At 51.3% G+C, this 12,588-nt stretch overlaps 1 protein-coding gene across 1 annotated transcript in view; it reads right to left on the bottom strand.

The window, feature by feature from the left end:
• Positions 1–3,410, bottom strand: part of LOC119109964 (D(2) dopamine receptor) — a 45,640-nt gene extending 42,230 nt beyond the window's left edge. Inside the window, exon 1 of the mRNA XM_037233710.1 lies at positions 3,138–3,410. Coding sequence (XP_037089605.1) covers positions 3,138–3,390 — 253 coding nt within the window. The 5' untranslated portion in view covers positions 3,391–3,410. The remainder of the gene's footprint in view (positions 1–3,137) is intronic.
• Between the last annotated feature and the right edge of the window lie 9,178 nt (positions 3,411–12,588).

The raw sequence follows: 12,588 nt of genomic DNA, 5'->3' as shown, positions 1-12,588 counted from the left end.
CTGTGATGAAGGCAGCAGGAGCGTGACTTTTCATTATGATCCTTTATGCAGCTATCCGTAGCGGCCTAAGGAGGTGCACAGTGCCGCATCCCGTTTATTTTGCGTGGAACATGACGTCACAGCACCGGATCAGATACACACCGCGATTTAGTGAGCCAGCGTGGATCTCGTGTCGAGCCCGACGCGTCTCATAGGTCACAGTGGCCCGAGATAGTGTCACGGGACAGCGGCCCGCAACGGCACGCTCCGTCTGAATGATTGGACGGCTGCCACTAAGCAGCCGCCCGAACTGGAAGGCCCCCAGTGCACGCGCCGTTCGCAGAGATAAGCCGGGCAGACGAACGACTCCTACTTAGTTTCGATGACGGGATGGCCAGTCGGGGGAGGAGAGGGCGTCGACCGGCCTCGCCACCCGCCTCCGGCCCCGTACCTCATCCCGCCGAACCGAGCCCCATCAGCGAACATGGCCCGGTGCTCCCGATATCATCGACTGAAGTGCTCCCGTGATTCGGCTAACGCTATGGCAATGTGACAACATGATGCCAGCATGACTGCGACACACCGGCTTCGTGCTTCGAATGTCGTTATTATAAGCTGATCCCATGCATGGGATATCGTCGAATATCGCAGTCGGAATGGAGTATACCGCAGATATAGTCATCAGAATAAGACCCCGGTGATGTGCTGCCGAGGTTCCAATATTAGTAATGTTATTTTTACAGCCGATAGCCCAGCTCCAGTTTTGTGTTCCTTTCACCGCCGCCGTGCTTTGTTTGCTCCGCAAGATCATAGCCTCAAAGACCCGCCTCAGTGCAAGCAAACGGGAGACTGTTCGAAAACGTTTAGAAAAACGAGCAAACAGGGAACAGGCAGGTGAGATAAATGAGACGCCATGGGTAATCAATTCCCATGCCATATGGACTTCATTTGTAAAACATCCAGCACGAGCCCGGATAACATTATTATTATTAACATTAGTATTACATTATATAACTGCACCATTATACGCACCGTTAAACACTATCACACATCACCGCATGGATAGCCCATCGATCACAGGCAATTCACAATTCACTCAATGCAATTCACTCACTGCGATAAACCTTCCCCGTGATTGCTGCGCACTTCCAGTGCTACGTAACCCTATGATGAGCGCCGCTTAAATTGATATGACCAGATATAGGCTGGCGGCAGTGTCATGCAAAATCTCCTCCGGGCGCTAAGTGAGGGTGCCCGGTTTACGAGGGAACTTTGCGGAGCGGTCGCCTGCCGGACACCGGTGTCGTTGGGGCCATCGATGCATTACCGGGTAAGTCAGCACGTTTGGGGCAGACCGTGCCTGACAGGCGGGGTCCCCGAGCAGCCTGAGGCGGAGCACCTCCTGACGCCGACGCGCAGGCTGCTGGAGCAGCATAGATACCTCAGTTCGCGCGGCGAGATCACAGCGCGAAGTTGTGCGTAACTTTTCAAGGATGGTGGCTTACGCGTAGCGTCAGGTACAGAGTCAGTTGAGTTGAAATATTATGACTTGTGATAATATAATCAGCGGTAGCTCTTCATGACCCGAACGTGCAAGCACGTTCGGGAATGAACAAGGTGCCGGTGGGGTTTTAGGGGCGACATCTACAAGTTCTCAATATAAAAATAGCTGTTTCAGCGCAGGGAGTAAACAGTGCCAGTAGACGTTATCACATGAACAGTTATACGTTAATACTGCTTACTAATACTGATTGATGGCGTCCATATGATCACTTTGGCACAATTTTGACCAGTCATTCGTTTCGGGCAGTGTATGCTAGGCACGTGCCTGCGGCATGGAGCCTACCGAGGCGTACGTCGGATTTGTTAAGCGTTTTAATCCATTTCACCGGTGATTGCGATATGGCCAACAGCGCACGAAGAGTTCTGACCGCAACGGGAACGTCGAGGTAACGGAAGGGCAGGGTCCTCACTGTTATCACAACATTTGGAAAACATTCCACGCGACACTTGGAAAACATTCTGTGTTCTGAGTGTGTCGCAACTAGGGAATTTCGAAACAGGCGGTTCAGTTCGTCTTCTACTTGTAGCTTACCTTGATGATGAGGCACCTGTACTCTAATTTCAAACGTTGTTTTTGGAACTGGTTGAAGTACGTTTACGAACACAATGCATATTTTCTCACGCCTTAGAATGAATCCATGAGTACACGCTCTAGCGAACAGACACGCTGGGTATTATCACGATGTCACACTTTGACTTACGATATATTTTTTCGTTAAGCTCTCTAACGAAAAATGTGGCCTTTGCCACCTTGTCCGCAGTCATTGCTTACTGACAAATTGCAGCACACCTACTGACGTGAGAAACTGGTGAGGTAATTTTACATCAAATTCAAAAAGCTTCGGTAGAAACAGATCTGGCTCCGAACCGTAAAAAATAATCTTGTTTATAGCAAGGCATCTACAATTTTATCAAAACATAGTCTTTCCAAGCGTTTTTTTTTAAATCTGCAAATATATCTAGCCGAAAATCGTTGATAGAAGTTGTGTGCATAAAGAATAAACGCTGTAAGCTTTTAAAAATGTTTGTACAAATTTTCACGCCGTGATCCATTGTGAAACCAGGCATTAGTTTGTGTTCTTGCCTTTCCGGATCAAGACTGATCGTTAGGGAATAACAGTGTTTATGTTTACAAAATATCCGGATGGCTGGCGGTTCAAACGGCCGGAAGGTCCCACGCCAAACTTTCTGCCGTCTTTTAAGGTTTCCGTGGTCACTTCACAGACGTCAAGGCAAAGTCTCATCTCGTCACATGGTAGGGGCTTTGGTTGCCTTTAATCCACCCAACGACCTTCGGAGGATTAATACAAGTTACTGCGGGCAGAATTGAGGGCAACTGTAGTTTGCATTCCGTCCAGTTGGCCCAGACGGGGCTCAGGCCTGGCTGCAATCAGCCACGGCGCAGACCAATTGACCCGGTGCTCCGATTGCCTAAAGCGACCCGCAGTCGCCACCCGTCCCCGCTCCCGGTCGCGGCGATCACGGTACTCACTCAGGATCGGACCAGCTGAACCGGTCTGCCCCGCGGGCCGGCGCCCCCCCCCCCCCCCTCCCCCCGCCCCCGGCGCGTCGCCCCACGGCGCTGCGGTACTCACTGAGCAGGCCGGCCACCAGGCCGAACGGCATGACGATGCAGCTGACGATGAGGTCGGCCACGGCCAGCGAGAGCAGGAAGTAGTTCGTGACGCCCTGCAACGACTTCTCCAGGCAAATGGCCAGGCAGACCAGCACGTTGCCCACCACGCCGGCCACGATGAAGAGGGCCGCCGGCAGGTAGGTCAGATTGAGCTGGATGGCCGCCGGCAGCGGCCCACCGCTGCTCGCGTTGACCACATTGGCGGCCGACATCGTGCCCCACCGCCGCCGTTGCTCACGCGTCGGCGCCGGCGGGCTCACTGGGCCCCGTCGGCGTCGGCGGTAACCGGGCAGGGTCCGGGAGGGGGCGGGTCACGCCGCGCCGCGCCGCGCCGCGCTCAGGCGTGCGCTGCACAATGCCCCGTGTGCCCGTGCGGCCGAGCTAGGCTGCCGGATCAAATCGGTAATCTGAGTGACGTGACCAGTCCAGTAATATGCCGTTTTCGGTCGGCCGGTCCTGTCCACCCGGGTTCGCAAATCCAGAAAAGTCAATCCTTGCAAACCCACGGTGAGCATGTTCACTTTCAGCGGACATATCACCTGTATAGTCAGAGCGCCTCATTCTGCTACTGAAGGATGCCCAACGTTACAAAACAGATCACAGGTGAGCTCAGTGATGCATCGCCCGCGTATTGTTAACCTGGCTCCGGTTTCATGTGGGGCACGCAGCCAGCGACGCTGACTCAACACGCAAAAACTGGCTTCGGAAAAAACGGCAACAACGAACAACAACCTACATCCGAGGCCGGGCAGGCCAGCACGTAACAACTGACGCCGGCGATCGGCGGGCGGTCGGGACCAGCTGCGGCGGTGTGTTACGCAGGCGTGGTGCAGGGCTTCATCCCTGACCCAACTGGTGACGGCCGGCCCCGCTTCTGAGCAACTTGCTGGCACAGAGCCGACGGGAATTGTTTTCATAAAGCAAGCTTGAATTAGATCAGCTTTCGTACTGGACTGGCTCAGAAAGCCTCCTAGTGGTAGAAGATTCCTCTAGCCCAGTTTTTTCCGAAGGACGCAGTTTCAAGAGATGTCTAGAAAAAATAGTCATCTGGATATCGTAGGGCAGCATGACCTATGCACATAATGACTGTTTTCCACAATATACACTTAATTTTCTTACAAAATCGCGGACCTACGTTTCCACGTCCCCTGCAACGACACAGCAGACCCTCGGACGCTGTCGCTTGAGGATAGTGAGTGAGTAGAACTCAACAAAGGTGTTCAAGACACAGACGAGCGAGAAAAGGTCACCTTACGACGCGTGTCGTCTCACATCCTTACGCCGCGGTCCGCAGTGCACCTCTCAGAACGGAGGCCTAGCAGGTGGCCTGACCTGAAGGCCCGCGCAGGTGCAGACCTTCGTGCACGAGGACCGTTAGCGGCACCTCGCGGCGGCTTTCTGGAATCAGCTGGCTTTGTCAGCCTCCGGAAATGTTGCCATTTCCGTTTTAAAGCCTCTTCAAACGTGCTAAACTATTGAAAGTGCCTGTGTGAGGACGTTGGTCACTCCCGAGAGGGCTGACGGCCAGGTGAGTTCGCGTTGAACGGCGATGGTGCCGTCTTGAGCGGCCGGCTGGGCCGCTGCGCCTTTAACGAGCGAATATCTTCGCGACCACTGATCAAAGGCTCATACAGTTTTCAGCGGCAAGTAGCGCATCTCTTAAAAGTTGTGCTGCATAAATTGTTGGATATTTTCATGCGAGCTGCTTGGTCAAGTGGGTGGCTCTTGAAACGTCGGAAAAACACGGCAGGGTCACCTGCTCCATGCGATTAGCATCGAAAACAAAGTATTTTCAACTTGCCAAAGCGATGAGGAGCACGGGTCTAAACCGGTTGCGTATCCGAAGGATCCGGCGGCGGAGCAAAAACGACAAATTGTTGTGGAGGAAAACATGGATATCCTATCGGACACAGTATCGGCCGATGAGTACCGACAGTCGCATGCCTCCGTGAGCTAATCGGTTGATCCACCCGCTTTGGACTGTTGTTAACGACTGATGTTAGGCCTCAGCCAGCAGAGCATGTGAAGCTGTGGGACCAGCTTCGCGGCTTAGGCGAGCGTTCTTTGAACAGCTTAGTTATAGATAACAAAAACCGCAACACATAGGTAAGCCAAGAATCCATCGGGGTACGGCGAACGCCACTTTTTTCCGAGCCCGTCTCAAACACAGGACGCTGCAGTCAGTGGTGTAGGTTGCCATTCAGTTGGGGCTCCAGCTCACCCCCCCCCCCTGCTCCACCAACTTAGGCTCCAGCTCCCGTCCTCTGCCCCCCCCCCCCCACCCCTTGCCTTTCCTCAACTTTGAGAAATAGTGGGTCAAATTCGAGAAGAAACACATTTGTTGGTTTCCGTTTCCGTCTCTGTCGTGCCTCGGCGTAAAAAACGTCTTAATGAATTTGTTATTTTTTTCATCTGGCCCATGCATATATTCTATCGCAAACCATCTGTAATGTGTTTACGTACTGGCTGCGCTGCTGCGTTTATTCATAAGTATTCCGTGTGACAGATCAGCAATCATGTGATATGACTTGGTCTAAACGTCTCCATAGCTCAGCTTTGGGATCGGGACCTATTTTGACCCCTGCATGACGGAAACGCTGCTTGGTACCCCGGGCTCGGTGTTTGTATGACTCGTTGATGACAGTCGGCTGGCAGCTGGCCGAGGGCGTCGGGCTGGCGAGGGAGGGGGAGGGGGGGGGGGGCTGCTTCACGGCCTCGCGTGGCACCTTAAAAATGTACGGCAGAAATTGTCCGTGGAAGTGGTCGACTGAGGCGGTGGGATTTGGGCCTTTGAAACGAGCTATCCGTGGTGAATTCCGATCACAGGCAATCCTGCAAAGTAACCAATTCGACAAATAAATAAGTACACCTGCAGAAAGGACGAACATAAGGAAGACCTAGACGGCGTCCAAAGGCTGTTCTCAGAATTTATAACTGTGGCAAGACCTAAATGCACCCTATGCCTTCCATTTAATAGGGCGTGATTCTCTGAATCTGTGTATGCAGTGAAAAAAAACAGAGTGCAGTTTCGTTTCAGGTTCAACCGGTGCAGGCACGGATGTTGATTTGCATTCTTTTAGGTGGGCCACTGCCTCCTCCCATGTCGAGTTCCCCCCCCCCCTCCCCAACGGTGAGCTTGCCCCTCGCCCACTTTCCGTAGCCAGAATGCAAGCAGGGCGTTACGAATGGGAGTACAATATTTTATTGATTTTAAAGACAGTTTCTACTAATTGTTTCACAGGTGAATTGTTTTTCCTAATTATTTCAAAGAAACAAATAAATTGAAGCAGCAATGTCATGTTTAGTTCCTGTAGCTGACTTAGCAAATCACGTTTTTACACCTCAGTTCAGCAAGGGTCAGCTACGGCATTTTTACTGGTGCACTAGGTCCGAACCGTATTGCTAACTATATCATCATCATCGTCCATTACCATTATCATCATCACATCGGCTTTAGCAGGGAAATCTTTCCTGGACATCAAATCAAATATTTGACAATTTAAGTTAAATTGTCACATTAGCAACGCAACTCAAGATGGCCAAAACCCGGGGAGAAATCAGAGTTTTCGGGTGGCTTAGGTTAACTTTATTGGCTCAGCCCCTGCTCCAAACCGATTTTAGAAAGTGCCACTCTTGCGTCCATCCTTGTTCCGGAGCAGCACGTGAAAACAGTTCAATAAAAAGCATTGAGCCCGCACGTTCGCACTTTTAGCAGAAACACCGATGGCCTTGGTTGCGGTTTCCATCAAAGCGAGCGGCGTAGGCCGCTGCAGTAAACACCGGAGGGGGTAGAGCCTGGCGCGCGAGAGCGGCCATCGTAAAATATTGCATCTGAAAGTCTTTCAAAACCAATTCTTACCGTTCAACAACTGGATTGGGGTGTAAATTTTACTTGCAAAATCCTAAGGATGCTCTCTAAATAGACAAAAACCGCAACACCAAAATGGAGCTTCCATCTTCACTTACCTAGCTTCACCACCAAATCTCGACGCCGGTTCGCAGTGCTGTGTGCTAATCAGTTCCTATCATAAATATACAGATGGCGCTGATAAATCGCAGATTGCGTAGATTGAGCGTTTCATTTGCGATCCATTCGAACTGAGGCGGGTTAGGACCGATTTTCATTCAGCGGCACAACAACTTAGAACGGTGTCTCCCAGAAGTACGGATGGTTCGCGACGCGTGTCGGATGAAATGAGCGGGGAAATGCATCATCAAGATGAGGGCATGTACTTTCGCGCTTGCGAAGGGTTGAGGACCATTTTATGAAAGGATGCGTGGGGAATGTTCATGTTTTGTTTCACGTTTACTGGAATGCATGTTTTAGAAATGAAATTTTGGGGTGTCGAGAATCTTCGTGTAAGCGGGATTATGTGACATCGTGGACACTTATTGTTGTGAGTACATAAATAAATACAATGAAACTCCCCAGAGAACAGCATGGTAAATCATCCGCGGATTTCACTTTCCAGTTACGCAGAAATGTGCAAGTGTACCCCTTCAACCGCACAAAATAAGTACGCTTATAAGAAGATAATGCAAACTATAAGGCTTCCATTTGTGACTGCTCTGGCTAAAAGCATGAGTTCTGTGTGCATACATGAGCAAGTTTAGGTTATATATATATATATATATATATATATATATATATATATATATATATGTGTGTGTGTGTGTGTGTGTGTATATATACACATATATAATTATAATGTATAACCAGAAAACCAGAACATAAGCGGATGATGTCCGACAGCTTTTTTTGCACCCCTGCTCTTATCGCGACTTCCAAGACTCTGACCCTTCTCCCAACCATGTTGAGAAATCGGCACCCGTGGATGTAGGTCGACAAAAACACATATAGCTGACACAACTATGCGTGGACATGCCAAAAGCCTACCTTCCCGCCCTTATTGGGCTTCCTCTAGCGTGTAAAACATAGAAGCAGCATGGGGTTTTACCTACAGTTCTGTGCCGCAAACGTATCAACAGGCTGTCTCGAAAGTGGCGAAATCGCGTGACCTAAGAAAGGTCAACCCTATCCAAGACCTTGCAAAAACCAGGTGGGGTGATTGGCCAAGGATGCCTAGAAACATCATAAGTTCTTCGAGGTTTGACAAGCTCATTTTGCAATTGTGGTAAAATCGAATCATCGCATCTGATTTCGTTTCCTTTGATTGCATTGCTCCTTTTTCCCAATTTTTGTTCATGAGCACAGTTTCCAAAGGCTCAGAGGTCTGTGCGTCAACTGGAAACACATCAAGAGACTAGAGCCTTCCTTAATGAATAGGATGCCACACCGCTGATCTTATACTCGTCTCTCATGCGCTCTTTGAGTCTCGAAACATTTTTGTCGTGCCAGGGCTAAGCACGTTTGTGAGGCGTTTTTCTGCCACGGGCCTGGAGCTGAGATTTCGCGGTCCCCTCTACATAGTTTCCCTGCCCTATTCGTGGTGCTGCGCGCACCGATGGCCATTTGCCTGGGTGTTGGAACCATTGGTGGACCGGTGCTAGGTCAGCACGCCTCCCCCGCTCCCTGCCCCAGGCGCCAGCGCCGTGGGGGGGGGGGGGGGCGACGGCTGCATGCCACAAAAGACTCCGCACTCGGTCCTGTGGCTGGTCAGCACGTCGGCCGGACACTGATCCGATGTGCGGCCCATTTGATCGTTAGTCTAATTTACCGCACCCATAATGGTTTCGCGACGGCCACCATTCATCGGGCGACCGGCAGTGACGTCAGCGTTTCCGGGGGGGGGGGGGCGACACGGCACGCGGCCCGGGCTGGCGACCCACGGCAGGAGAGCGGACGGTGCGCAGAAGCGGACAATGACGAAACGGCAAATGGAAATTTAATGGAACCATATATACCGGCTTTGTTCATTATTTACGCCAAATATTTTGCCTCAAGACGCTTGAGGTCACGTTTTTTTCGGTGATGAATTTCGAGCGAACTATCTGGTATGCATCGTTGTTTCTGCAGCGGACCTTTAAGGCGATGTTCTCGTTTTTCTTGTTCAAGTTGGTTGATATTAAACGGGCATTTTTCATTCACCCGTAATTGAAAAGCCGTGCAGGCCGCATTCTCTGCCATCAGAGCTTATCTCCGCCTTCTTTGGCATTTGACCCGGCACCGAATGACCTCTGACCGGCCAGCTGGATTCCTGCATAGGTCGTGGAAGCTCAGCAGCTGGCGGCGTGACGTAAGCAGGCAACTCGTAGCTGTCCGAAGGGCTGCAGAAACACAATTACGTTGGGTCGCATAGTTGCGGCTCCTGCACGTCTAAAACCATGATAAAAGCTATATGCCTATAAACCTATGCTCGTCTTTTATATAACCTATATACCTATAAACCTATACTCGTCTTCGAATGCGCCTGAATTTGTAAGTGCATTTTCCCGAAAAATTGCTAATAAAGTAACTGTCCGGTTATTATTCAAGTTGTGATAACCTGGCTGACAGATAAACAGCCTATGGATAGCGGCTGATTTGGCCATGCAACGAAAGGACCGTTACACTCTGCTATGCTCGTGTCAGTTTTTAACCGCCAGGGGTCCGCTCCGCATAACAAGTCTCGGCATAGGGCATTCCAGCGGAAGATACACGTGTGGAAGGGATACAGGGCATTCCAGCGGAAGATACTCGCGCGAAGGGGGTGAAGGGCATTTTAGCGGAAGATACACGTGCGGAAGGGATGCAGGGCATTCCAGCGGCAGATACACGTGCGAAAGGGGCGCAAGACATTTTGGTGGGAGACGTACGTGCGGGAGGGGTACAGTACATTCCAGCTTCAGCTTCTGCCGTCGCTTGATGAGCCACCGGCGCTGGTGCTGGACAACGCACCAGGCATGCTGGTGGAGAAGAGCTGCAGTCCCGCCCGTTACCAAGGTCGCCAAGTCGCAACGCCTCCAGGAAAGCTGACATCACCAGTCGGCTGGCTCAGCGAGGAATGCCACTCCCATCGGCTGCCACATGGCGTGAGCTGCTGCTGATCAGTCAGTGGAACAGACCTGAGCCGGTGGCACACGGCGTGAGCTGCTGCTAACCAGTCGGTGGAACAGACCCGAGCCGGTGCTACACGGCGTGAGCTGCTGCTGATCAGTTGGTGGAACAGACCTGAGCCGGTGGTACGCGACGTGAACTGCTGCTGATTAGTCGGTGGAACAGACCCGAGCTGGCGGCACACGGCGTGAGCTGCTGCTGATCAGCAGATGGAACAGACCTGAGTCGGCGGCACACGGCGTGAGCTGCTGCTGATCAGTCGGTGGAACAGACCTGAGCCAGTGGTACACTGCGTGAGCTGCTGCTGAGCAGTCGATGGAACAGACTCGAGCCGCAGTACATGGTGGACAGCCTGATCGGCCAGCGGGCACACGAGGTGGCCCGTCTGCTGCCCAGTCACCCGTGCTGAGCGCCATCGGGCGGGTCAGCTGCTTCAGGAAACCTCGCGTCCGCCAACGGTCGCCGCTAACGCGAGTCACCGGTGCCGGCCTGCAGGCCAGGCTGGAGAGAGCAAAGCTGAGCGTGGCTGGTGAGACGCCGAGCGCCGAGCCGGAGCCTTTGAAGACAATTGATGGTCCAAGGGCAGCCCAAGATGCCCGTGCGCGGGCATGGTGCCGTGGAAGCCATCATCATAGATACCATAGACTCATCTCTAAACGATTACTCTGTACATGACAAGTCTTTTGTGTGGGTGGTGTGGAATGACACCATACAAAATTCACACCAAATGCATAAAGACATTTCTGATCCTCCCCACTGCGAACACTTTATCTGCTGAGTGACCCACCAGTGTCATTTATTCCGACAATGATTTAATTATTAAAAAAGACGACTAGGTCTTCCGTCGAGATCATCGCCATTTACACAAAATGCCCTTACGAAACTGTCCGGCCGATGGGACGGCAGGAAATAGGGTGAAACAGCTTAACGCTATGCAGATTGCTCAGCCTATGCGTTAGTTTTACATAAGGGATCTGTGATCCACACGGCTCGTGCGCTGTTGCACGTGGGACTTTGTGTGTGATTGTTGATAACCCTTTTACAGCGCTTAGATAAATGTCGAATTAGCTATGCAATTCGACGTTGAATCCAAAGAAGTGAAGTTGCATGCCATAAACGTTTGTCAGTCAAGTTATATGATGAGGACAATGTTGTCACACAAACAAGTCTCAGAATTGACGACAGTGTCGGTAGCAGCATTCAACTCTTGCTGTGTGAAAATGATTGGGATATTTATTTTCTACACCTTTCCAGGTTGGCCATGTCTGGGAACAGCGCATGACCTGGTCCCGTCACCACCACCTCCATTTCTACTGTGCCAGCAGAGCAAAGGCGTCAGCAGGTCCTAGCCTCTCTCAACGCTGAGCCCACTCTTGGTCCAAGTGCTTGTACGCTGAAACTGATTTCAACTCTTTTTTCGAAGTGCGAAATGCGCTAAGCGAAAAGTTCAAGTCATGCATGGCGACGATTTGGAGCTGGCCATATCTGAACCCAAAAAACAGTGATATGACAATATGAAGTGTGTGCTTTTGTTTGATGCCCATTTTCATGCTCCTCCCCCACACACACGCAAACGCATACCAGGCCCATCCGTCCGGCAGGACGGCCTTGCCAGCGGTCGGAGTGACGGGGCAGAGCTCAGGTTGCGACGAGTGGACGGAGTCGAAGGCTCAGCCACAGAGTGACCGCGCGATAGCCTCTACACAGGCTCGATGACCTGTTTATCACTCCGAGGGAGTGAAAAGTGCCCTTCATTTTCGTTTAGTCTAACAAATCTTGATACAAAATTAGCACCCGGCCTGACATGCCCGCTGCTAAAAACTTCCACCTGTACCACGCTTCCGTTCGAAATATATCGTAAAAACGGGCTTGAAGTGGTTTACACCAGCAGAAAACGCAACACGAAGTGGTCTGACACCAGCAGAAGACGCAACACGGAAGTGATTTGACAGCAGCAGAAGACGCCACATGTAAATGATTTGACACCAACAGCAGACGCGACACGTAAGCATGCCGCAATGAAACGTATGCAGGTTTGTTTGATCAGGTGAAGGGCCTAAGTGGGCCAAAATGACCAAAGGAGTTCCGTGAGTTGATTCAATGCGGGTCTATCCTGGACTTTGCCCGATTCATAATACAAAGGAAGTGCTGCACTTTCCTCGAAGCAAAATAACTCCAAAAACAGTGCTGAGGTACTACCAGGGACAAAACTACGGTTTTGCCCATATTTCACCACTCCATATATCACCACCTTAAATTTTGTGCTTTACTTTTCGCATTTGACATCACTTTGGATTCAGATAAAAGTATGTACGCTGCCACGCAGTGACATTGCCTGCTGGCAGCCTTGGGAGGCGGAGTATGCCTGCGAGTCTTGCCCGCCGGCAGCCTCGGGAGGCGGGAGACGCCTGCA

The sequence above is a fragment of the Pollicipes pollicipes genome, unplaced genomic scaffold, assembly GCF_011947565.3.
Source record: "Pollicipes pollicipes isolate AB1234 unplaced genomic scaffold, Ppol_2.1 Scaffold_7231;HRSCAF=8579_pilon_pilon_pilon, whole genome shotgun sequence".
Lineage (NCBI taxonomy): Eukaryota > Metazoa > Arthropoda > Thecostraca > Pollicipedomorpha > Pollicipedidae > Pollicipes > Pollicipes pollicipes.
This window is presented reverse-complemented; position numbering and strand designations above follow the sequence as displayed.